This window comes from Aulonocara sp. 'chitande type north' Nkhata Bay, linkage group LG20 (assembly GCF_057382095.1).
Source record: "Aulonocara sp. 'chitande type north' Nkhata Bay isolate Kocher_YH1m ecotype deep benthic linkage group LG20, A_spYH_male_GT1.1, whole genome shotgun sequence".
Lineage (NCBI taxonomy): Eukaryota > Metazoa > Chordata > Actinopteri > Cichliformes > Cichlidae > Aulonocara > Aulonocara sp. 'chitande type north' Nkhata Bay.
The window spans coordinates 6,173,444-6,197,198 of NC_141363.1; the positions used below are offsets into that span (position 1 = coordinate 6,173,444).

Consider the following 23,755-nt stretch of genomic DNA (forward strand, 5'->3'; position numbering starts at 1 on the left):
CAGTACACGGCCTTTCAGAGAACTACCTGAGAAGAAGAAGAACAAAATCTGCCTTTTAGTTATGAATTTCACAGTTGGATTAAAGGTAAAATAGAAATGGAATCTATCAGCCTTTCGCATCAGCGCTTTCTCTACCCTTTCTACTCCCCCTCTCCCTCTCTCTTTTGCCCTCTTGCTCTCTCTTTCCATCGTGGTGATGGCGCAGTGCCCCCTAGAGCCGATTCACAAAACTATAACCTCCCAGTTTGTTAGTTCCCCTAAAGCGGGTGTCTATCAAAGCGCCCAGGGGCCAGAATGGGCCTGTGAGAGACTCCAATCTGATGCATTACACGGCTTTCGAAAATGTAAAGAACAAAAATATAAAAAATGTTTACAAGCTTATAGTTTCATAAGTTTTATGGCTTTTTCTACTGATAAAGCGCTCCCCCGTGACAAGTCAGAGTAAACAAGTAATAGATATACAATGAAATAACAGAGTGCCTGTTTTTTTTCGCCAGATGCTATAGAAATGTTTGGTTTTTACGGTAGGTTTACTGTCAAAAATCATGTTTAAAAAACGTCATTCTGTCAATTATTACAAATGTTCTGTTTTATAACTCTATGACAGTTTGTGCAATAAGCTAACAGAACATTTATTTCTTGCAGTTTAGGTCCAGAGCAACAGTTATTTCACATGCAGACAAACTGAGATGTACTGCTCAAACTGAGTTTCGTGTTCTTATATTAAAATGTCTCTGGGATTAAATGTGTAGTTAAGCTTCTTTACGCTAACAGCCAGGAGAGTTTCACTGGTCTGTCCCACTTATGATCAAAATGGGTTGTACCAAAATATAAAATGAGTTTGACATCCTTGCCCTAAACCCTCAAAATAGAAAGATACTTTAATTATAGTAAATCAGATTCCTAAAAGTGGGACGCTGATATGTTTTAACAGTGATAAAGGATATCAAAGGCTTCACTATCATTCCCTCTTCAGTTGTGCCCTTGAGCAACCCTCACCCATGGCTCATCTTCATCTGCAGCATGTTCGTCTTAGGAAAAATACTCTGCTAAAACACAGGTAAACTAGCATTTGTTAGACTAATTTAATAATTTGTGAACGGAAACGTAGAGATTAGTAATATTAATAATAAGGTTTGCACAGTTTCAAAGGCAGACGTTCTAAATGTAATATGTTTTGTTGTTTTATTGCGTGGGTGATTACCGTAGTTCGGCAGTTTCCTTTCAGTGATTCGCCATCATCTTTCTATTGATGGGCCTCTATCGCCACCTGCTGGTGAAATCTAGTATTGGCTACACAGCCCTAATGTTGATGCCAAAAGCAGATGAAAGTTTTTTTGTTTTTAGAAGCTGTAAAACGATGATCATATGTTATAACAAAAACATTTGCAATAGTCGGCTTTCTGTAGTCTAAACTAATTGTATAATATTATATACATTTTTTTTTTTTTAAAAACTGATTTTACCCACACTGTCTTCAAGATAAAGAATACACTAACACCTCGACTTCACCACATCTTCTGAAAATGCTTTGAACCCTTTCCCCACTTCCATCTTCACTTAATATATCAAAATACTCTGTATTTGTAGACGTGACTTGCGCATTCATCGGCTCCTTGCCTGTCCAATCCCCCATCACTAATATTGTGTCCAGCAGCTCTGATAAGAGCTCCATCAGCAGCCATCGGGCCGTCTCATTTCCTCTTCAGACGGATATGAAGTCCCCTGACAGCACAGCGGGTCGGCAGCGTCATTGTCTGAGAGCCAACAAACAAGACAGGACAAACAAGAAGCAATGTGCATGTGACACAGAGCACTACCAAACATTTGATGGCTGAGATGATAACGCTATTTTGAGAAACATCCTCATTTGGACGTTAGGATGTCAGGTTCAGAGAATCTTTGTTTTATCTGAAGCCGGTGCCTGAAGAGGGGCTTCGGCCGGCCTTTTGTCGACCAGCTGCTGCATTTCTACAGGAGAAAGCAATCAGATTTTAATCCTCTGACTCCTTTTGTTGGCCGTCTGCTTTACAAAAGCGCAAACAATCAAACTTTGAACAAAATAGTTTTTTTTACACGTACAGTACCTACTATGGTCACTCACAGACAACAGTTACAACAGGTACTCTCGATTATAGAATCAAAAATATGAGCTTCCTTTATTCTCAATTACATTTGCGTTATTGATTTTCACATATAGTAATACTTTACACACACAAACGCACACACACCGATGCAGCACGTTGTGCATAAAATAAAATATATCAGACCGCTTATCATCATAACTGGAATCAGTGTGTTTTTAGACACACGTGTGTGTTCAGGGCTTTAATTTAAGTAGATTCATTAAGTAAGGGGCGTGTCTTCGAGGACTGTGTTGTTCATTGGTGTGCTTTCAGAGAGCTCACCTTTAAAGATGATCACAGTGCCAACTTTGCAAGCATTTGCATTCAGCTATTCTCTTTTTAAATCTGTATGCAATCTGCATTAATAAAGAATCCGTATTAAATACTTTAAGTGGGAGAAATATTGTTGCATGCTAATTGCAAATGTACTTACATGTTTGTATTTAAACTTCACATTTCCATTAACTTATACAAATAAGATTAAAGAGGGTTCCTTTACAAAAAGAAAAAGAAGAGCTGTTTGTGTCTCACCACGGAAAGTCTGATGTTACCAGTGAGAATGTCAAAGGTCATTTTTCTCACAGACTTTCTTTTGTTCTTGTCTGAAAGCTTCTGCTGCATTAATGTTAAAGGAATAGCAACCAGTATGAATTAGTATGTTTTTTCAGACCTTTCCCTTCACTGGAAAGGGGCCTGTGAAACCTGGACTGCCAGCACAGTGAGTAGGCTGACAATACGTACATCTGTGGTAGATTTGTAAGGAGACTGTCTCTCCTTTGTGTGCAAAAGTAAGAAACCTTTTTCCCACTCCACATGATTCCAATCCCCCTTAACATTCCTCTGAAGCTCCTCCCTTCCCAAGCCTTCACTGGACCAGGAAATACGCTGGGAAAACCTCAAACCTCTCTCCAGGTACATTTCCCTCTACAGTTTGCATACCGCCACAACAGGTCCACTGATGATGCCATAGCCCTGACACTACACACTGCCCTGTCACACCTGGAGAAGAGAGACACGTATGTGAGGATGCTGTTTGTAGATTACAGCTCAGCATTCAATACCATCGTTCCCTCGAAGCTGGACAGGAAACTGCAGGATCTAGGACTGAGCAGCTCCCTCTGCAGCTGGATCCTTAGCTTCCTGTCTGACAGACGCCAGGTGGTCAGACTGGGCAGCATCACCTCATCCCCCATCACACTGAACACTGGTGCTCCACAGGGGTGTGTACTGAGCCCTCTCCTGTACTCACTCTACACCTACGACTGCACAGCCACTAACAGCTCCAACATCATTGTGAAGTTTGCGGACGACACTACAGTGGTGGGTCTTATCACCAACGGTGATGAGACGGCTTACAGGGAGGAGGTCAGCGCCCTGACCCACTGGTGTCAAGACAACCATCTCACCCTCAACGTCGCAAAGACAAAGGAGTTGATAGTGGACTTCCGGAGGTGCAGAGAAGTACACACCCCCATCACCATCAACGGCGCTGCTGTGGAGAGAGTGAGCAGCTTCCGGTTCCTTGGCGTACACCTGGCTGAGGATCTTACGTGGTCAGTACACACAAACAAAACAGTGAAGAAGGCCCAGCAGCGCCTCTTCTTTCTCAGGAGACTGAAAAGATTCGGCATGAGCCCCCGCATCCTCAGGACCTTCTATCACTGTGCCATTGAGAGCATCCTCACTGGATGCATCACCACCTGGTATGGCAACAGCACCGCCTACAACTGCAAAGCTCTCCAGCGAGTAGTGCGGTGCTCTGAACGGATAATTGGAGGTGAGCTTCCCTCCCTCCAAGACATCTACAGGAAGCGGTGCCTGAGGAAAGCGGGGAGGATCATCAAGGACTCCAGTCACCCCAGCCATAAACTGTTCAGACTGCTTCCATCAGGAAGGAGGTTCTGCAGCATCCGGTCCCGTACCAGCAGACTGAGAGACAGCTTTTTCCATCAGGCCATCAGACTGCTGAACACGTCATAGACACCTCAGCTTCACTACTGGAACTTCAACATTATGCACTCCACACTGTATATAAATGCCACTTGTTTTGCACATATTCAACTCTGTATATTTTATTATTATTATTTTATTTTATTTTTTTACTATTTAATTTGTAAAAATGTGTATACACACACACACACACACACACACACACGTAGGAAAATATTTAGTATACACATCCAGGAATGCATACACTATTATATATTGTACATATATTTATTAGTTTCAGGTTGGCCATTCTTGTATTTTGCTCGTTTGTGTTGTTGTGTTTGCACATCTCTGTTGCTTGTGGGGCTCGCACACAAGAATTTCACTCGCATGTGCTGTGTCAGTGTGCCTGCACATGTGATGTGACAATAAAAAGTGATTTGATTTGATTTGATTTCCTACAAAAATTACAAGCAAAGCCAGCATCTCTAAAGTTGCAACATTCATTTTGGTCATACAGTGACAAAAAGAAATAGAATATCAGCACTGGCACGGCTGGCACAGACATCAAATACGTTCAGTACAAACACTAAGGCTAACTACGAACACTACTACGATATCTGAGCATATCTACGCTGTCTCACAACAATGGCGCACAAGCGGAGATGCTGGTATCGTTTTCATCGAGTATCGTCACACGTGGCGCCGATGAGGTATCAGAATGAAATGATACAAGAAACAGACCTGATTCACAGTGCAGCTCAAGCAGACATCACAGACACTCTTTCATCTCCCTTTAGCTTGTGCTTTACGACAGCGCTACAAGTTCATCTTACCAATAAATAAAAAACAATATCAAGTAAAATGTGAGAATGAATTACTATTTAACACAAACATTAGTACCATATGAGAAAATGAAGTAAGTGCTTTGTTAGACAACCTCTTCCTCTTCCAAATCTGACCTTAGTTATAAACTCTAAGTGACGTTATTATAGCAACTATAGCAAAATCCTTTATTTTAACACAATATAAACTATAAATATAAACCCTAAACTATAATATACTATGTCTAGTTTGGTTGTTAGTGGTATTAGACATATATTTTCCCGCCTAAGCTATTCATTTGTACACTTCAGGAGAAAAATATACCTGTATGTCACAGGCCACTGCAGCTCCTGATTGTGTACTTGCAGTACACAAGTAATTATATGCCTGCAGCAGTCATACACTTACAGATGGCTTTCCATTAGCTAACATGGAACATCAGAGCATGTTTGACCATTTAAGGAGATATGCTGAAATATTAAAATCAATTCATAATAAGGAGTGTAAAATGCCCGGTGGTCTTCTTTGCAGAAAAGTTGCAGTATTCATAAAATATTCATAAAACAAATCCTCCATTTGTCAGGCCACTCTTGCGAATATTGAATATGTTCACAGTTACCTGCCTGGTCAGATAAAGTTAAAACAAAAAAAGTCCGATCACATGTGGATGATTGTAAACATTACAGGAATGTCCAGACAAAAATATTGACCCAGTCTTTCATCTTGCTCGGTTTGTCCAGCATTATTCAGCCGCCCCATGTTGCTCCTTCTCTTCAGGAACAGACATGAAGATCTTCTGACAGAACATGGTGAAGATTTCTGAGGAGAAACAACTTGTCACGTTAGCCACGTCTGTTTTCTCTTTGCTAGGCTACTACAGGTCAAATATCGGTCTTTTGCCTGAGTCCTCCGGACCAACTATGTAAACAAAGGAAATGTACCGGTGCCCACAGCAGAACTTGAGCAGATAATCTCACAGGAATTTCACAACAAACCACCTTTGCCTCACTCTAAAAAAAACAAATGAAAATCTCCAACTCACCCAGCATCTTCTTGACCACATGGGGTTTTTTCCACTTGTAGCCCAGTAGGTACGCTGGGACGCCTGTGAGAATAATGCCGCTGCCTAGCAGACACTCGAAGGGAGCTGCCCAAAAGGACACGACGATCATGAAGACGCAGCTCAACACAAAAGTAACGGGGATGAAGAGAGAAATCTGCAGAGAGAAAATACAAAATACATAACAGATGAAGATGTGTTTCGATTTACATTAGACGTGAGCAGATAAGATACAGTTTATAATTGTTGAGTGAAGATGTCTCACACACTGAAAAAGAAGAAAATATCATATTTGGACTTTGGAATAATGCAACTATAGCTAACGATTAGACTAATGTATAATGATTTTGATGACAATACTTCCCAAGTTTAGATTTTAGATCCTGTAACTTCTTCACTGATATCTGTTTTCTGCCACTTTGTTTCCATTAAACAACAAGAGGAGACAAATAATTACTAAAGTTTTTATATTAAGACATTTTCAGTACCGATTACTTTACAGATCAGACAATAATGCAAAAAAAAAAAATCAATCAAATCAATACAAATTCAAACTATAAGACTGTGTATGCAAAGTTGAATGATGCCTGACTTCATCTAAAGATCTGATTTTGAAACAATGATATGTGCTATAGTTGATACTAAATACATTTGTACTCTTACTTAAGTATTTTTCTCATACTGGCTTACCCTTTTTCCTTAAGCGTCCCCAACAATTTGATCACAATGAAGAAATTATTATTGGCTAAACTGTTATGTTAAGAGCTCCATACTGTTATTGCATTCAGTTATCAGTTAAACTGCTTGAGCTGACGGTTTGTTTTTCTTTTTTCTGGGTTGAAACTGACATTTTTTATGAATGGTTTACATATAAATAGCTCTCTCTCTCTCTCTCTCTCTCTCTCTTTTAATATGTTTATAGATGATTTTATAAAATAACTGAGCTGAAAGCAGTGTGGGCCAAAGAGAAGATGAAAGACTGGTCAGCCAAGGTAATTTTCCCATGATGAAATAGAAACAAAGGATCATGTATTCCTCCAAATACCCCTCCCTCCTGTCTTGGAAAAACAGTATGTTTCCAGTTCCACCTAATAACAAGAGTAGCGATACAATGGTGCTTTCACTAAAAAAAATAAAATAGCAGATGCTTTATGAAACTAGAAGACATGTTGATGTTTTGCCAGACAAGGAAGGTAGGGCTAGGGTCACCTTTCAGTGAGACTCATATCCATCAAAATGGATCTTCTCTGCAACAGGCACTGAGCAGCTACTTTAACCCCTAAGACGTTCACCTTAATGGGCCTTCTGAGGTCGGGTTTGGTAAAGCGCAGCCAGATCATGCCAGCGATGGCCATCCCAACACACATCCAGGTGAAGAAGCTGAAGAGATTGATGACAGAGAAGATGTCCTGGGAGATGGCATACATCATCGATAGGAAACACTAATACAATGAAAAAAGGAGTAAAGATTGCATTAGTTTGCTGGAAACATTAGATTATAGATAGTAGATGGATAATAGATTATAAACACACACAAGGCTTCTGAATCCTCCTTAGTGATTTTCTTGAATAGAGCAGTTATTTAAGGCAGGTAGGTGTCACAGTACTGGGTCTGTGACCCAGGGTTTTGTGTTTGTTGGTTAATTTTTATTCTTTGATTATTGTTATTCATTGTTTTGGTTCTCTTTATTGTGTTCTGCTTGTGTTATATTCTTAGGTCCTAGGATTTAGGTTTCTGTTACTTTGCCTTCCCCGTGTTCCTCGTCTAGTCACTCATCTCCATGTTCTTTCTGTCTCCTCAGTCAGTTATGTCTCTATGTTTCAGTGTCAAGCAATGTTCCCTCTAATTTTTCATGTGTCTGAGCGAACACACAAACTCCCTGAGCGGTCCCTTGGACCACTGTGAGCAACATTAGACGTGTGCACTGTGGTCACGCCAGCATCAAATCCATCCAAGTTACATGGTTTATTAAAATAATCAAATTACAGCATTTACATTTATGTTAGACTACTTTTAATTAACTGCTTTAGCCCACCTACAATGAAAATTTAAAAAAAATCTTGTGTAGTATGTTAACACTATTGGAAGTAAAAATAACTTGGACTCCAATTTTGAAAACACAACTTTCTATTTTTATTTTTTTTATTTTTTTTTTGTATTATGAGTATGAGTCTGTGGTCTGGGAGAGTCCTGTAACTCTCTGTCTGCAAAATACAGTATAGAATGATCAATGTTGGGCAATTAATTATATAGTTACTTCTTCAAAAAAGTAACTGAGTTATGCAAACGACAAGGTTTTTTGCAGCTGCTTACCTAAAAATGCAGGCAAGGCGTTTTTTAAACAAACATCTCAAACTATTTACAGAACAATCAGCTGTTCTGCATCAAATTTGATGCCACACAAATTATTTGTGCCACTCCAAAAATAATTTCTGTCCACTATGAGATAAAGGAGAACAACAGCCTGATACCTGCAGGCCTGACAACTGGAGATGTATCACTGCTGTAACACCTGTAACATTCAGCAGTCACCTCATTGTTCTGACACACACAACAAAACTATTGACTACACTACACACTAACTACACAAGATTTGCGCTAAACGTCGCAAATCTCTCACATCTCAAAACACTCCTAAAACTACCCCCTTCCTAAACATCTGTTGCCATATCACTTGGTACATTTTTCGACCAATAGGAAAGGGTGGGGTTTTTTGGTTTCGGCTTTTCTCACAGGGAGAGTGCTTTCGAGCGTTTTCCTTATAAAACGCCGTTTTTACCGTTTCTTCGGGCAGTAAATATAAACAACGACAGTATTCAGGAAGAAAACCAAACATTGCATATTTTTATCATAACTCCGGTTTTACATGGCCGATCAACACAATTTAAAAACTGGTATAAGGTCCACAGTTTCCCGTTAATTGTTCCGTCTGTCCTGCTCACATCTCCAATGGTTGTACACGTTATTAACGTGGCTTCACTTCACATCAGCCACGCCGCTTTGCTAGCTAAAACACCGGTGTCGGCACATAAGAACGCTGTTAGCCTGTCAACGATGTTGATTAGCTGCGTATATACGAATGTGAATCGCATCATTGGCTGGACTATGGGATAAGGTGGCATCGTTCTAATCCCATACGGGAGCAGCCAGTCACTTACTGACTAACACTGCAAAACTGAATTGTTAAAGTTTTCATTTTAATTTCAATTCAGGTTAGTTTTTTTTTGTGCGCAACGCGTGCCAGCAGTGCGCACGCGCGCAGTTTATAGGGAACATTGGTGTCAAGTCTACATCTTTGTGAATGTCTCTGGTTTCCTGTTTTATTTTTATAGGTCTTATGTCCTGTGTTCAGTGTTTAAAGCTTTGCTTCCCCTTTATCTCGTCATGTTTGATTAGTCCCAGCTGTGCTCTCCATTCCCGTGTTACTCCGTAGCCCTGTGTTTTCCTTTGCCCTTTGTCGCAGCGTAGACCCTCACTGCTGTGTGTTTCTCTCATGGCTCTGTTTAGATCTCTAGTTCTCAGTTCCTGGTCTGTTTTCTTTTGGTCTAATTTAAGTTCCAGTTTCCCAGTGTTTTTCAGTTCTTAGTTCTCATGTTCAGGGTTTTGGTTTGTTTTTTGAAAGTTTATTTAATGGAGGTTTTTCCAATAATAAAGCTGCCATTTTCAGTTAACTTCCCATGGGTAGTCTAAGGAGCTTGGAAAGACAAGCGTCTGGACTTCTTTGAGTTTTCACACACTTTCACACCTTGGCTCATGTGATTAGGTAGAGGATCATCAGGGGGTCCTTTGTCCCCTCTTTGGGGGGAAACTCCCACTGGGTTTATATCTGGGACGCCCCACCATTGACCCTTAGAACTGAAGAAGCTTCTTGGATGAGAGGTGAAACGTCTTCAAGCAACTCAAAGAAGTCCAGACGCTTTTCTTTCCAAGCTCCTTAGACTACGATGATCTGGATGACTGAGAACCTTCACAGACATATTCCCATGGGTAGTTTGTGTGCTTTTTTGCTACTGTTCACCACCACAGCGAATTTTAAACCAAACAATCAACATGTGATTGATGCAGACCTTAATTTGAGAAGACTGCATTAACTCTTTAAGAACTGGAGCCATTTTTAGACATAGTTCCAATTTCAAAGGCTCAAAATGAACTGAACAAGTTAATATCACTTTTAATGTAAGGGTTGATTTTAGTCAGTGTGTTAGTCACCTGAAGTTTAGAACACGTGGACATCACCAGACCTTGTGCTTTCTCCACTGAGATTGTCTACCAGTGCTTCATTGCAGCATTCAGGTTTTTATTTAATAATGAAAAAACACGCTTTGTTGGGTCGACATTAGGTGACTGACTTGGCCTTTGAAGTATATCCCGTTTCTTTGCCTTGAGAAACTCCTGACTTGGTTTTACAGTTTTTGGGTCATTATCCACTTGCACCATGAAGCGCTGTCTGATCAGTTTTGCAGCTTTGGCTGAATCTAAACAGAAAGTGTAGCCCTGGACACTTCACAATTCACCCTGCTGTTTCTATCAGCACTCACATCATTAATAAACACCAGTGACTTAGTTCTCCTAGCAGCAATACATGCCAATACCCTAACAGTGCCTCCACCTCCATGTTTGACAGATGATGTGGTATTCTTCACATCATGAGCTGTTTCTCTTTTTCTCCATACTTTTCTCTTCCCTTCACTCTGGTAGAAGCTTATCTTGGTTTCATTTGCCCCCCCCAAATTTTTTTCTCAGAACTGTGCAGTCTCTTTTAGATGTTTTCTGGTAATAATCTAATCTGACCTCCCTGTTCTTGAGTGTAACCAGTGGTTTGCACCTTTCTCTAAACCCTCTGTATATACTTTCTTGAAGCCGTCTTGATTGTAGACCCTAACAATAATGCATCTACCTCTTTGAGACTATTCTTGACTTGGTCAGATGGTTTGAAGTTGTTTTGATATTTAAAATGACAATAAAGAGCTAAATAAGAGCTCGAAAATAAAAATGCACCACTTGGAATCAACCACAGATACTAGATCTGCTTAGTTTGTCATGAAGTAACATTCAAACTGCTTGTCAGCCAATTACTTTTGAGCCTCTGAAAATGAGGCACTGTGTATAAAAACTGTTGTAAAGTCCAATTCACTGAATCAAAGCTGCAAGTCTGCACTTCAATCACATCTTGACTGTCTGATTTAAAAGCTACTGTGGTGGTGCACAGAGGCAAGATCATAAAAAATGCACAAAAATCCAACAAATTATGGACTTAACTGTAACTCTTCACTGAAATAGTTTTCTCGAACAAAAATAACTCTACAAATGCTTCACAAATGTTTTGTATCATCAAAACAGATTTATATACACTTCCGTATAATACCTCAAAAATGGGGACACTTTTGAGGTTTTTAGCAATGATCATACATGATTTAACACACTAACCTAATCTTATTGGTAGCCAGCTGGTAAAATGTCACTGAAAGTATCAGGTTTCTTACTGTGAATATGAGGGATGGCACTGGTGTGAACAGGTCTGTGTGGACCAACCCCAGAGCAGCAGGGAGTTGACCCTCTCGAGCTCCAGCATAGAACAAACTAGAAGAGAAATTTCTTAAATCATTATTTATTCCAAAAATACGGAGACTTTAATTTCTTAAGCCCCATGCCCACCTGATCTCCTGCCTTTTGCCCCCCTATCAGGGTGCGTTGGGGCTTAAGAGGTTAAACTATTAATACTAAATGTATAAAATGCTGTCTTATGTTTCATTGTACACATGCAAACACACACCGCGCTGAAGTAAAGAGTGATCCATTGACTGCACCAAAGCAGGACAGTCCCACAAAGACAGGAATGAGCCAGGACATCACACCAAGATGGTACTCCCCAAAACTCTGCAGAACAGAAAGAAAAAGCAGATGAGGAGAATTTGTGACCACAAACAACCAATATGCATGTCCCAGTTGAGGATGAAACACATCATATTAAAGAAAAGCAGTACACTCACCACAGCAACAGCCTCTGACTCAATCATGACTTGAGGAGAGATGGTGGTGAAGTAGGCCAGGTTGGTTAGAACATATACCACCGTGACTATAGGCATGGATATGATGATGGACAGGGGCAAGTTCCTATGGGGTGAAAGGTTGAAGGTCATTTGAGGAAAAAAACAACACCGTGTAACACTGTATGTTCTGGTAATATCAGACTGTGTTATGAGATGGGACTGAATTCATGCAGGGTATGCAGTGAGGAACACGACTGCATAATTTTACTGGATTTTATAAATCATTATTATCACATTTTTTTGTAAAATGTAATATTTTAGTTCATATTTAGTTCATAGTTCAGATTATGTCAGTATCGCTTGGATACTTTATCTCTGTGGACTGATGATAGACAAGCTCAGTCCTGGATGAGAGCAACCATGCTCTTGGCAGATATTTGCAAGACAGTCTGTGCCATCATCACCAAAACAACCGTCATTACATTTAAGTCACCTCTCTGGGTTGATCATCTCCTCCGTTACATAATTCAGGTAATTCCTGGGGGGGTGAATAGCAAAGAGGTCATAAATCTTTCAAGCAAAAACAAACAGAAGCTAAAAATAATTCAATTTTATGACCCTCACCAGCCTCCAAAAGCAAAGAGACCGCTGTACAGAGCCAGGACAATATTCCCAACTCCCAGTTTGCTCCCTTCAAACGCCTTTTCTGGGGTCAGATATGGCACATCACCTGGTCACATACAGAAAGAAGAAGAAAACATCTGAAAGGGAAGCAGTTCTCCCACTGCCAGGTGTAGCGCCTGGAGGAGTTATGTGCTTAGACATTGAATAGATTCTTTTTGTGCTGCCGACACATTTTGTCTCTTGTACCAGGCCGGCCTGTTGATGCCTGCCCTTTGACATGCTTGTCAATGTACCATGGTAATAACAGAAGCAAAACGCAATATTGTGTCAGGACAATTCACTATTTATGCACAATAAACAAAGGAGCATCTCCTCTGGGGTACAGAATCACGATCAGTTGACATTTAAATATGAGAAGAAAAATGTTCTCATAAGTAAACTTCAATTCATTTACACAATACACTGCAGTCAATGAATCCAATGTGTGTGTGTGTGTGTGTGTGTGTGTGTGTGTGTGTGTGTGTGTGTGTGTGTGTGTGTGTGTGTGTGTGTGTGTGCGTGCGTGTGTGAGACAGAGAGAGAGAGCCTGGCATTTTGGTGTCTCTCTCCCTCTACCTGTCGCTTTCAGATGGTAATGACCCTCCTTATTATTTTCCAACTCTGTTCTCTTGCTGGTCTGCTGAAAAAGTGTGACAACAGCCGGCAAGCTTCACTGCCTAGTTTCCATGGTAACAGAGTATGGCGCACAAAGGTGGTAGGCGTGGCCTTGTGTAAGGAGGGGAGCAGCAGATGCAGCGTGGAGCAAGTGTGGCCACGCTGTCTTCCCGCGCTCTTGTATTGTGAATGGCACAGCTCGGACGGATTAACGTGCGTTGCTTTTACAGTCTTAGACGGCACACGTGAACCCACACGCTTAGGGCTATCATATAGAAAAATGTTACTACAATGCCAATATTTCAGGCAGTAAATTACTGTCTGTATAGTCACCTTATTTTCTGTACATTTTCATTTCATTGCAGTTTCATTTGCACGATCAAAACCATCCTGGCACGTTCTGATGCCCATGTTCATGTCTGCTCAGGCTCAATCACGTGGCTCTAGACAGACAAGCTCTGTGTTCCGACTCAGTAAGTGTGCTAACAAGCTGAAAGCAAAGCAGTCTGCTTCGTTAGGCTCATTAGCGCTCGTTAACAACTTGTTTACCATTGGAGATAAAAGAAGTAAACCTCACATAGATGTCGTGTAAAGACGAGAATCATAATAATTGATGCTACTATATAGTTTGCAAAAAGCCACATAATGCAATGGCATTTACTTTACAGGCATGCTGTTAGTTCCATAATTACTCCAACTAAAATATTGAAAACAAAGGAGCTGTGTTTCCAACACAATGAAGGGAAGCTGCATGTTTACGAGCAGATCTGAAATGACAGGTTCAAAGTGAGGACACTTTTTGAGCATTTTTTACTGACTATTAAAGTAGGTTAAATATTGTTGAGGATTTAGATTTTATTACACTCACAAAACCTGTTTTTCCAGCTTTGACCTGAAGCTTATTTTACTTCTCTGTTAAAAATTAATAAGTCTTGTGATGAAGGCATAAGATTTGTTCTCAACAGCCTGCAGTCATGCAGCTGACTTGGTTTGTTCTGTGGTATTTTGCCACTCACCTGTGGAAATCTGAATGAAGCCAAAGAGGATGATGATGATCAAGGCTATCAATTTGGAAGCGGTGAACAAGTCCTGGACCTTGGTTGCTGCTTTCACACTGATACAGTTTACAAATGTCAGGGAGGCTACAAGCAGCGGGGAGACACAAAACACACTACAATCAAGAATCTGGTGAATGACCAGCTGCAATGAAGTGTCTAAAATGTGTATTTGACCTAAGAAAGCCCACCAACATCATGTACTCACTAAGACATAGGCAGGCAATGAGCTTGGCTGCGCTGTCGGGCACGACGCAGTTGGGGTAGAGAGGTTTCAGAAGGTAGGTCGCAAACACCAGTGACACCACATACTGCGACGACGGCCGGATGATGAGCATCTCCACCCACAGCTTCAGAAAGGCAGCCAGTTCGCCATATACCTCCAGGATGTAAGTGTAGTCTCCTCCTGACTTGACAATAGTTGTACCCAGCTCTGCGTAGCACAGAGCACCCATGGTGGATATCACTCCACAGGCGGACCAAACGATCAGAGAGAGCCCAGCAGAGCCGGTCTCTTTGACAACACCTGTGGGAGTGACAAAAATGCCCGAGCCGATGATGGTGCCGATGATCATTCCGACACCGTTGAAGAGGGTGATGCTGCGTTTGAGTTCAATCTTCTCCCCCTTGCCTGGCAGGCTGTTGGTGGAACCTGTGGCAGCAGGCGGAGAACCCACGGGGTCAGATGGAGATGCTGGCTGCTCCACAATGAGACCATCTTGCTCAGGCTCTGCTCCAGTCGCTGGTGGTGAGAGGACAGCAGAAGGGGAGACAGTCAAATTACAGAGTCTGGCTCATTTTCAGACAAATGAAAAGAATTTACAAGCTTTCTCGCTGAGTTGTTTTAGGCACTGGTTACTTTGAAAAACTATGATTAATAAAAACAAACAAACTCTTGTGTTACTAAAGGAAGAATTCATATAATTTTTTAAAAATAGACATTTTTGGAAATCAGCACCTATGAGATTTTCCTTCTGAACCTGCTGTCCTTATTGAACTCTTTCTATCCGTGTAAACACACACTGCATCTGATAGTTGTGTTTTCATACCCACGTTCCTAATATGTGCCATTTGTCCACACCTGTCACCTGCTACCATGAAAGCATCTCCTCAGCATCAACTCTACAATTCTACTCTTGCATCATCAATGTTGCATCAGAGCGCATGGTGGAATAATGCAGCGCTGCACCATGTGGCAGTTAGAGGTGCGTGAGCATGCACTGTACCTACCCCCCATCTTCTCCTTAGCGACGCTCTCTCGGCTGCCTCTCGATTTCAGCTCCGGCTCAGCCATCTTCCCTCTCAGTCTGAGACCCCTTGTCTTGTCTGCTTCCTCCTGCAGCCCTTTTTCTTCCTTTCTTTATGTCCTCTTCCTCTTTCTGTTGATTTACACTCTGTCGGTCTCTCTCTCCCGGACACACACACACACGCGCGCGCGCGCGCAGGTCTCTCTACTTCCTGATTCGTCCTCTCTCACTCACATGTGCCCACACTGCTTCCGTCACTCAGACTACAATTCATCTGTGCCTGATCCTCTCTGTCTCTCTCGCTCCCTCTCTCCCTCCCATCCTATATCAAGCACACAGCAGGGAGGAGCTGAACCTTTGTGATGCTGCTGCTGCTGCTGCTGCGTGAGCCTACGCCCATTCCAGGGAATGATGGGATACCTAAGAGGGGGAAGTAGGTTGTGAGAAGGCACCATTTGGAAGGAATACCATGTGACGCTGTAATCTTTTTGTGTACTGCCTAATCCTGCAGTATACAGTATGCCTATGTGTGTCACTGGGTGCTTTCATGTCAGAGGCGATTAGAATAAATGCTGTAGAGCTGGTTTCCCTCCCTACTGGGGACCAAATGGAAAAAAACAAACTGTCTTTATTCTGCCTGAAAGGTGAGATCACAAAGAAAATGGAGATCCATTGGCCATTTTGAGTGCAGACAGTGTATAATAACAATGACGAAGCTCGTTTATGTTCCTGTATTCTTTTATGGGTTACAAGGTGTTTAAACTGGACCATACTCAACAAAAATTACAATATCATAATTACTCATCAGGAGTGACTTTTACAATCAATTGGGGAAAGGATTTGGCCTGAAGTTATTGGTGCTTGTAGGGTATGCATGTTTTATCAGAAAGAAGAAGAAATTGGGATTCTAAAGTACATGTAAATAAAATTTAAGTGCGATGATTTGCATAATATTTAAACTCCATATTTAATTGGGAAGGTGTTATTTTGAATCGTTATATCAAAAAATACACTTATGTTCAAAGTCATTGTAAGGCATATTTAAAATAATGTTTGTTAACATAAAATTGCTTCTCGTGGGTGCATGTAGCGCTGCTAAGCATCTCCCTTGCATTCATTTTTTTGGCAATAATTCACAAAAAAGCTCTTTATAGTCAGTTATTGCCTAAATATTCACCTTTGGCTGCCATCCTTGTTTTGACCTTATGTGGAGTGGTTTCACTTAGACTCCATTCTTCTTCGCAACACTGCTCAAACTCCATCAGACTGAACAGAGATCTGCTGTGAACAACACCTTTAATGTTCAGTGACAAGTTCTCCGGCCTGAGGTCTGGCCTCAGACAAACAGCTCTATGTTAGTTAAAAAAAAATATTCAGGGGGGCTGACGAGGAAAGTGTGAAAAATATTTTTTTGGGAAAATCACAAACTATCAAAAGAGGGAGCACCTGGCTGATATCAGCATCTGCACAGAAGTCTGCATCTGTGCTTGAATGGGAGCATTAGTTCACATTGCATGAGTAACGAACCAAATAACATACAGATTTTAGGGCATCAGTGCCTTTTTCAGAGAAGGCCTTGCTTAATTCACCAGCATTTCTGCTTAAATATGGGAGTATTTCTCACAAGCTTTTCTTTTTCTAAAGTAGGTTGTAAATATCAAATCCTGCAACCTAAAGCCCCCCCAATACCTATATGCAGAAAGTACCCCATACAATAAAACGTTTTACAACTATGTCTGATTATATGGAAATAAATCCGACTCTCAGATTGATTTGCCTAATATATGCCTGGATTTATTGTATGAGCCCTGTGCTCGGCGCTAATGAGTTGCATGTCCAATATTTCACCGCAAGGTGGAGCCCTAAACACAATTCAAAACCTGAGATATATTTTTCTTCTTTCTGAAGATGAACCTGGTCAAACTCACGGTGCTTAAACAGGATTTGTCTGTTTTTTAAAAGCTCAGGGAAACTTACTGAGGAACTTACAGGAACATCTTAACGATGTGTTTGATCAAATAAATAAATATGGCCAACACTACAAAATAAATAAATCAGAAATCCTTACACCCTAGACCTGGCATATTTGTTGTTAAAATAAATCACTTCAGACTGTTTTAATCTATAAAAACTATATTGTTTTATAAGCTTTTCTTATATTTTAAATGGTAGAAATGCTAAACAGGAGGGAATGTCTAAATGAACAGTAATTAGGAACCTTACCGTAAGGAAACTGCAGCCTTACCATTTTTCATTCATGTTTATAAGGACCTATTATTATATTGACTGCACCTGTTGCTCCAAACCGCAAAAGTACGTGAAGTAAAAGTGGGCCCATATATTCACAGACATGCTTGGACGAAGTGAACTATAAAAGAAGCATTCGGAGAATGAGCCCCGTTCTGTTAAGGCGTTACTAGCAGCTCTCTTGCATAACTATCAACGCTGACAAATTCGACCTGCGATCACCGAGCTCAGTTCAGCAGAACATCTCAGCTCACTAGTGGTGGAGCGCAGATCGATCCTGGTTTCCAGCCAGGGCACTTTCTGCCAGGTGTCCGGGGACTTTCCCCTGGGCGAAGAGAGGAGAAACCAGGTTCCCTGTATGTAGCCCAGAGTGCAAGCCTTCTGAATGCCCGGATGTCATCAGCAGGAAGCGGCGCATAAATAGAGGGGCAGGCGGCACATGTTCAACATCGCGGTGTCTCAAAAAATATGAACAGTTGTATCAGTGTTAACAACTATTTTACAAAATGAGAGTGAATATGTCTCAGCTGTTCTGTCCCAGAAAGAGCGTCTCCTCTTGTTTGTAAGGAGCTCAATTTGAACGGATCAAAGCCGCGGGGCATCATGGGAAATGTTAAAGGCGCAGTAATAGGTAAATATCAAGGGGCCAGAGGGGGTGTTTTTTTTTTTTACACTAGACGCTGTACCCACGTCTAGTGTATCACTTTTAAATAATTCAGTAAACGCAGTAATGTCCCCGGGGGGCTGGAGGGACACTAACATCCCTTTTAGCTTTTCAGAAAATGCCATTATAATTGCTGTAAATTATTCAAAACACCACATCTAAGACAATAAACTCCACACAAACGCCGTGTGTTACGCACACATGCATAAATTCAGAGCTGACTTAATTTACTAATTTGTATTATGATAATTTAAGAAGAAATAATTTGCATTTTTATCCCTTGTTATTTTTCCCGTTTTCAGTGGAATTATCATTTATATTAGCGCACTGACAGTGTCTTTATAAATAGCAGTACGTTGTTTATAAAGGTATTTTAATGAGGCCAGGTCTAATATCATTATGCTGTCTCTGAAGAAGCCATTTGATTCGTCTGCGGTGGTCTCTTTCCCAGCATGCCTTGTTTCCCAGCATGCCTCAGCACCATTTTTCCCATCGTTTCAATGGACAGGTCATTTCGGATGCAAAATTAGCGAATATAATTTATTCTTACAATAAAGCAACACTTTATGTCATACACGGCTTTTATTTAGGGAGGAGTCCTCGCACCGTAACAAAGGCTACCGTCAGATTCGTCCCTATATAAATAACATCCAGTGTTGCTTACGTCTTCCGGTGGGAGGAAGCTCATTGTAGAGGTCACGTGCAGAGTGCTCGTCACTCCTCCAGTTACCTCGGGGAAGGTCTGAGACAAGAGCCAATAGCTGCTCTTGCAGGGCATCACCTGATTCGGGTGAGCGAGTGAACAGAAATAGTGGTGCCGACGCGAGCACGTCTCACAGGAGAAGCCAGGTGGAGCAGTTTATCAGCTCCTCCGGTGGATGTGGTGCTCGCTGGCTTGGAATCACTCGCGGCTGGCGAATGAGTGCGATGTATGAGGTGGAGTACAGCTCCAGAACCCAATTCAGACTACTCTCCTTCCACCTTTTCTTCTCAACTCTTCTTTTATTCTGTTTCAAAGCTCTGAAACCCAGAGAGTAAGCATCCTGCGTGGCAAAAGCGTGTAAACGTGCTTTAAACTATTATCCAATCCAAAGTTAGGATCATTGCCCGCACGAAAACAGTATGAAGCACGTCATATGTTTATGGCTGATAGATTTGCATTTGGTGTAGCTGGTCCAATAAATCCATTTTAGCAACTTTATTATAATATTACATTTACAGTATTTTCCCACTAAAAATATAAAGAGGAAAACTCAAATGTAAATGCCTCAGCAATATATTAAAAAAGTAAAATTTCAAGTGACTTGTCAGTAACATTTATAAACACAGTGTGAACTTGTTTATCATTTTAGGAATATCCAGTGGATACAAACTAAACCGTTTGAGCAATATTAATTGCTTGTGTTCCCGCTGTTGTAAGAACATCAGAAGGTCTTAAGGGGCCAAACAGCTGTGAAAAATAATCATTATAATTCTTCCTTACTCTACAGTTCAGCCTAGTAGGTAATGCTTCATTAAGGCATTTAAAAACACACAGGCTGGAAGAAAATATCACGCCTTATCTATAGCATGACTAACAATTCCATTAAAATCTCCTGGATTTATCTAAGACAAGTGATGTAATGTTACAAGCAGTGAATATTATCATTACCATATTACAGTAGACTGGAGTCCTGTCCATTGTGTACTCGCTTTTCCTGCTATCATAGGCTACAGTCCCCAAAACACTGATAGAGGAAGTGATTATTTTAAGAAAACGGTGGCGAATGAGCCTAAAGAGTGTCTTTTAACTTAACAGGATGTAGAAAAAAAAAAACATCATTCACAGAGCAAGAACATTTTGACTGTATGTGAAGAAGTCTGCAGAGCAGGACTTTGTTGGGGGCTGGTCTAGAAAGCTGCGTCTTAATTTGAAAGCTGTATTTCAGAGTTGCATTGATGCAACTGCATGCATGCAGCTGCATCAATATTTTCCCCAAAATCTTGCAGATCATTAAGTTGTTTGTTGGGAAATTTGTGTTGTTTTTTTCCTTGGAGCTCTCTCGTTGATGCCATTTTTGTCCAGTCTTTTTCTTATTGTTGAATCATGAACTCTGATCTTAACTGAAGCGAGGCCCGCAGTTCTTCCATTGTTCTGGGTTCTTTTGTGGGCTCCTGGATGAGTTGTTGACACGCTCTTGGAGTCATTTTGGTAGGACGGTCACTCCGGGGAAGGGTCACCATTGTTCCAAGTTTCCTCCATTTGTTGATAACGGCTCTCGCTGTGGTTCACTGGAGTCCCAAAGCCTTTAAAATGGCTTTGTAACCTTTTCCAGACCGGCAGATCCATGGCTTTGTTTCTTATCTGTTTTTCAGTTTCATGAGCTCATTTCTCAGACATGTTGGTGTCTAGGGGATTTCTTGTTTGACCAGGTCACTCAGCTTGCACCCCCCCCCCCCCCCCCCCCCCCCCCCACACACACACAAAAAAAAAAAAAAAAATCCCAGTTAATTCATGATATAACAAGATTTTACTTTTTCACACAGGCAGGCAGGTTTGGATAGCTTTCAACCCTTAATGAATGAAATCCTCATTTAGAAACTGCATAATGTATTTACCTGGGTTATCTTTCTCTAATATAAAATTAATTTTGATGAAGCATGTAAGTGTGACAAATATGCAAAAATCGAAGGAAACTCATCTCTTTTTTTAATCAGTGTAATATCCTCCTGTCTCTCTTACAGTTTGCTTTGTGTGATGGCCTACGAATCTGAGTCTATCATTTCTTTTTTATGTTGTTTTCCATGTTTTTCTTGGATTGCTTTCATTTATTTTTGTCTTTGCTATTTTTACAGCCCTTCATTGTTACTTTGATGCTTCCGGCTTTCTTCTCACTTACAGCTATCTCCTATGTGTAATCTTATTTCACAGGCTGCTTCACTCTGGTCTGAATTATGCTTTTTTTAATCATTACATCTTTTTTCTCTCGCGTGCTCTCTTGTGCATTTTCCTCTACGTATCCTTTTGTTGTCCTCCAAGCATCCTGCCTACACTCCATCCTACACGTCCTATACTGCAGATACCTCTTTTTATTGTTGCTACTATATAAATTAGGAGAAGCATTAATAGCTTCATGGTGAATGCACTTTTAAATGACCCAAAGTGAAGCAGAACATCAGAACAATTGGGTCTTAAAAAAATTGCCCCAAAGTTAAAAACAAACTCACATGCAGTACAATGTAGATGTATGAATCTACATTATGTATGTTGCATTTAGAGCACAGTTGTTATTTTTGGCATTTCTGTACGGACCTCATTCAAAACAGGAAAAAGACAGCACCGTAAAATAGAGATGTCCACAAACATTTGGATATTTCCTCTATCTCATAATGTTTCATTCGAAAACTTTCATGTCCTGTTTCTTTACTCATTTATTTTCCTCCTGTCTTCATCACTAATTTTTCCCATATTTTATGGTGCAAATTAAACATCCCTCTAACACTTCAGAGCACAACCACCTCCAGCTGCCATCACCCGCTGGCTTTCCTCTCTGTTTCACATTTCTCTTCATGATGCTTTTCATGAGCCCTCCTCCACCAAAAGCTCTCACATTTCCCTCCGATAACCCCGCTCAGCCTCTGGAAGATAATGATGTTCCAAATTGGATTTACTTTGCCGCCCCCTTTCTTCTTCTCTTCAGTGCTGTACTGTGTTTTTACCATTTTTTCTCCTAGTTTTTCATATAATATGTCTGTGAGCGAGTGGGCTTTTCACTGCGGTGCTCTGGGCTCTCGCTTCCTCTTGAACTGCTCCATTACTGTGAGGGTGCTCTTGTATATTTTGTCTAGGCAAACTGTCCAGCTTGTGACTCAGTATATAATTAACACACTGTGATGCTGCCTCTATTTCCACCCCAAAAAATACAATCACAAATATCTGAAGGTCATTTTTCAGTGATGTGAAGCTTTGTTAGACAGATGTAATTATATGCTTCCAGGATTGTCTCCACTGGCATCTCTGTGGTTGCAAAGCCCTTTAGCAACCCAATATACACACTCCGCTGCTCGCAGGGAAGATTAATGATTATGATGTATAAAATGAAATAGCTCTGACTTAAACCTAATCACGTTGTGTTTTGCAGCTCCACAGCACTGAAAAGAGAAAAAAAAATCCAAAAAGCTACATGGCTTTTGTGTTTATGAGCCACTATCCTCCTCCGTCTTTGTTTGTGTCATCTGCTTCTAATGTAAATGTGTGACCAATGAAAGTAGGCAGTAGAGCCCATCTGATAAGACAGATCAAACGCCTTCTAATTCCAGAAATATATCATCTGCCCTGGGCTGTCAGTAATCCCTCCTTGATCAGCCGTCACTAAGCAGGCCTGGAAACAGCAACATGATATGTAACTGTATCCATTTCTGTATTCTCTCCTTCCTTCTGTTATGCTACAGCTTAGCAGATGTCTGCCCACTGGTCTGTGAGCATATGCGTGTCGAATATGAAGGACTCAGAGATCAGGGTTTCTACTTGACTTTGCTTTCTTTCAGCCTCAACGCTTCTTGACAGTTGACCCTGATTTTCCTCTGCCAGTCTGTCCCAGTCTCTTCACGTACTCCGCCTTGTCCCTTCTCGTCATGTCTCCTTAGCCTGTTTATCCTTCTTCATCTGGTGCTCAACAGTTTTCCCCACTAATTTTTTAATGATATGCATGCACAGACACTTGCGAATAAGCTCCTAATTGATCAAATGACTGTGTAGTGACACTCGGGCACATTAGCGTCATAGACGGTCTGCTAATGGTTGCCAAACATCACAAACAGAATTCATTTACAGGCAATTAATGCACTTCCCGACTTACCTAATTTTGCGTCTGCAGTACTGTCTAATAGATATTTGTTATCTTTTGCACAATTCACACATGGAAATTTTTAAAAGACCATTAATGTGCTTTATATAGGTTTCTGTGGAGACTGAAATCCATGCTGCCTGAGTTTATGTCTGAATTCATGCCTTACAGACACAGTGGAACATATATATAGGCCACATAGCTGGTGGTTGTTCTGTCCCTTGCATCTTGCAGAAGTCCTGCAGTCACCGGGGAGAAAAATAGCAGCAGGGAAGGACTGTGGCGTGAGCTCTGAAGTGAAAGAACGATTTCTTTCCAGCTGTAAAGGACCTCCTGCCGTCACCGTCTTCCTTTCCTATAGTTTAAATCAAAAAAGGAACCTTTGCTTTTTCTCAGGAAGCAGACATTGGGTTTCATCCCATCCACCAGCAGGGCATAAGATTTATATTTTATTATAATCATGTGAGAAACTCAGACTTAATGTACAAAGTACTTCATTTCTTACAA

The 23,755-nt window shown here is 40.9% G+C and overlaps 1 protein-coding gene and 2 non-coding genes across 3 annotated transcripts; 1 reads left to right on the plus strand and 2 right to left on the minus strand.

The window, feature by feature from the left end:
• Window positions 1–4,542: 4,542 nt before the first annotated feature.
• LOC147304994 (large neutral amino acids transporter small subunit 1-like) lies at window positions 4,543–16,834 on the minus strand. Its single transcript, XM_086276750.1, has 12 exons — window positions 16,689–16,834; window positions 15,495–15,931; window positions 14,473–15,006; window positions 14,226–14,351; window positions 12,556–12,661; window positions 12,425–12,469; window positions 11,932–12,055; window positions 11,715–11,818; window positions 11,425–11,521; window positions 7,233–7,382; window positions 5,923–6,097; window positions 4,543–5,699 (listed from the first exon to the last, which is right to left on the minus strand). The coding sequence occupies exons 2-12, from the start codon at window positions 15,556–15,558 to the stop codon at window positions 5,623–5,625; spliced, it is 1,602 nt and encodes a 533-aa protein (XP_086132876.1). The 5' UTR covers window positions 15,559–15,931; window positions 16,689–16,834; the 3' UTR covers window positions 4,543–5,622.
• Window positions 16,835–17,889: 1,055 nt separating this feature from the next.
• On the minus strand, window positions 17,890–18,149 carry LOC147304995 (RNase MRP). The gene has a single exon (XR_015126761.1).
• A 945-nt stretch (window positions 18,150–19,094) lies between these two features.
• LOC147304996 (Nuclear RNase P) lies at window positions 19,095–19,403 on the plus strand. The gene has a single exon (XR_015126762.1).
• Window positions 19,404–23,755: the final 4,352 nt, after the last annotated feature.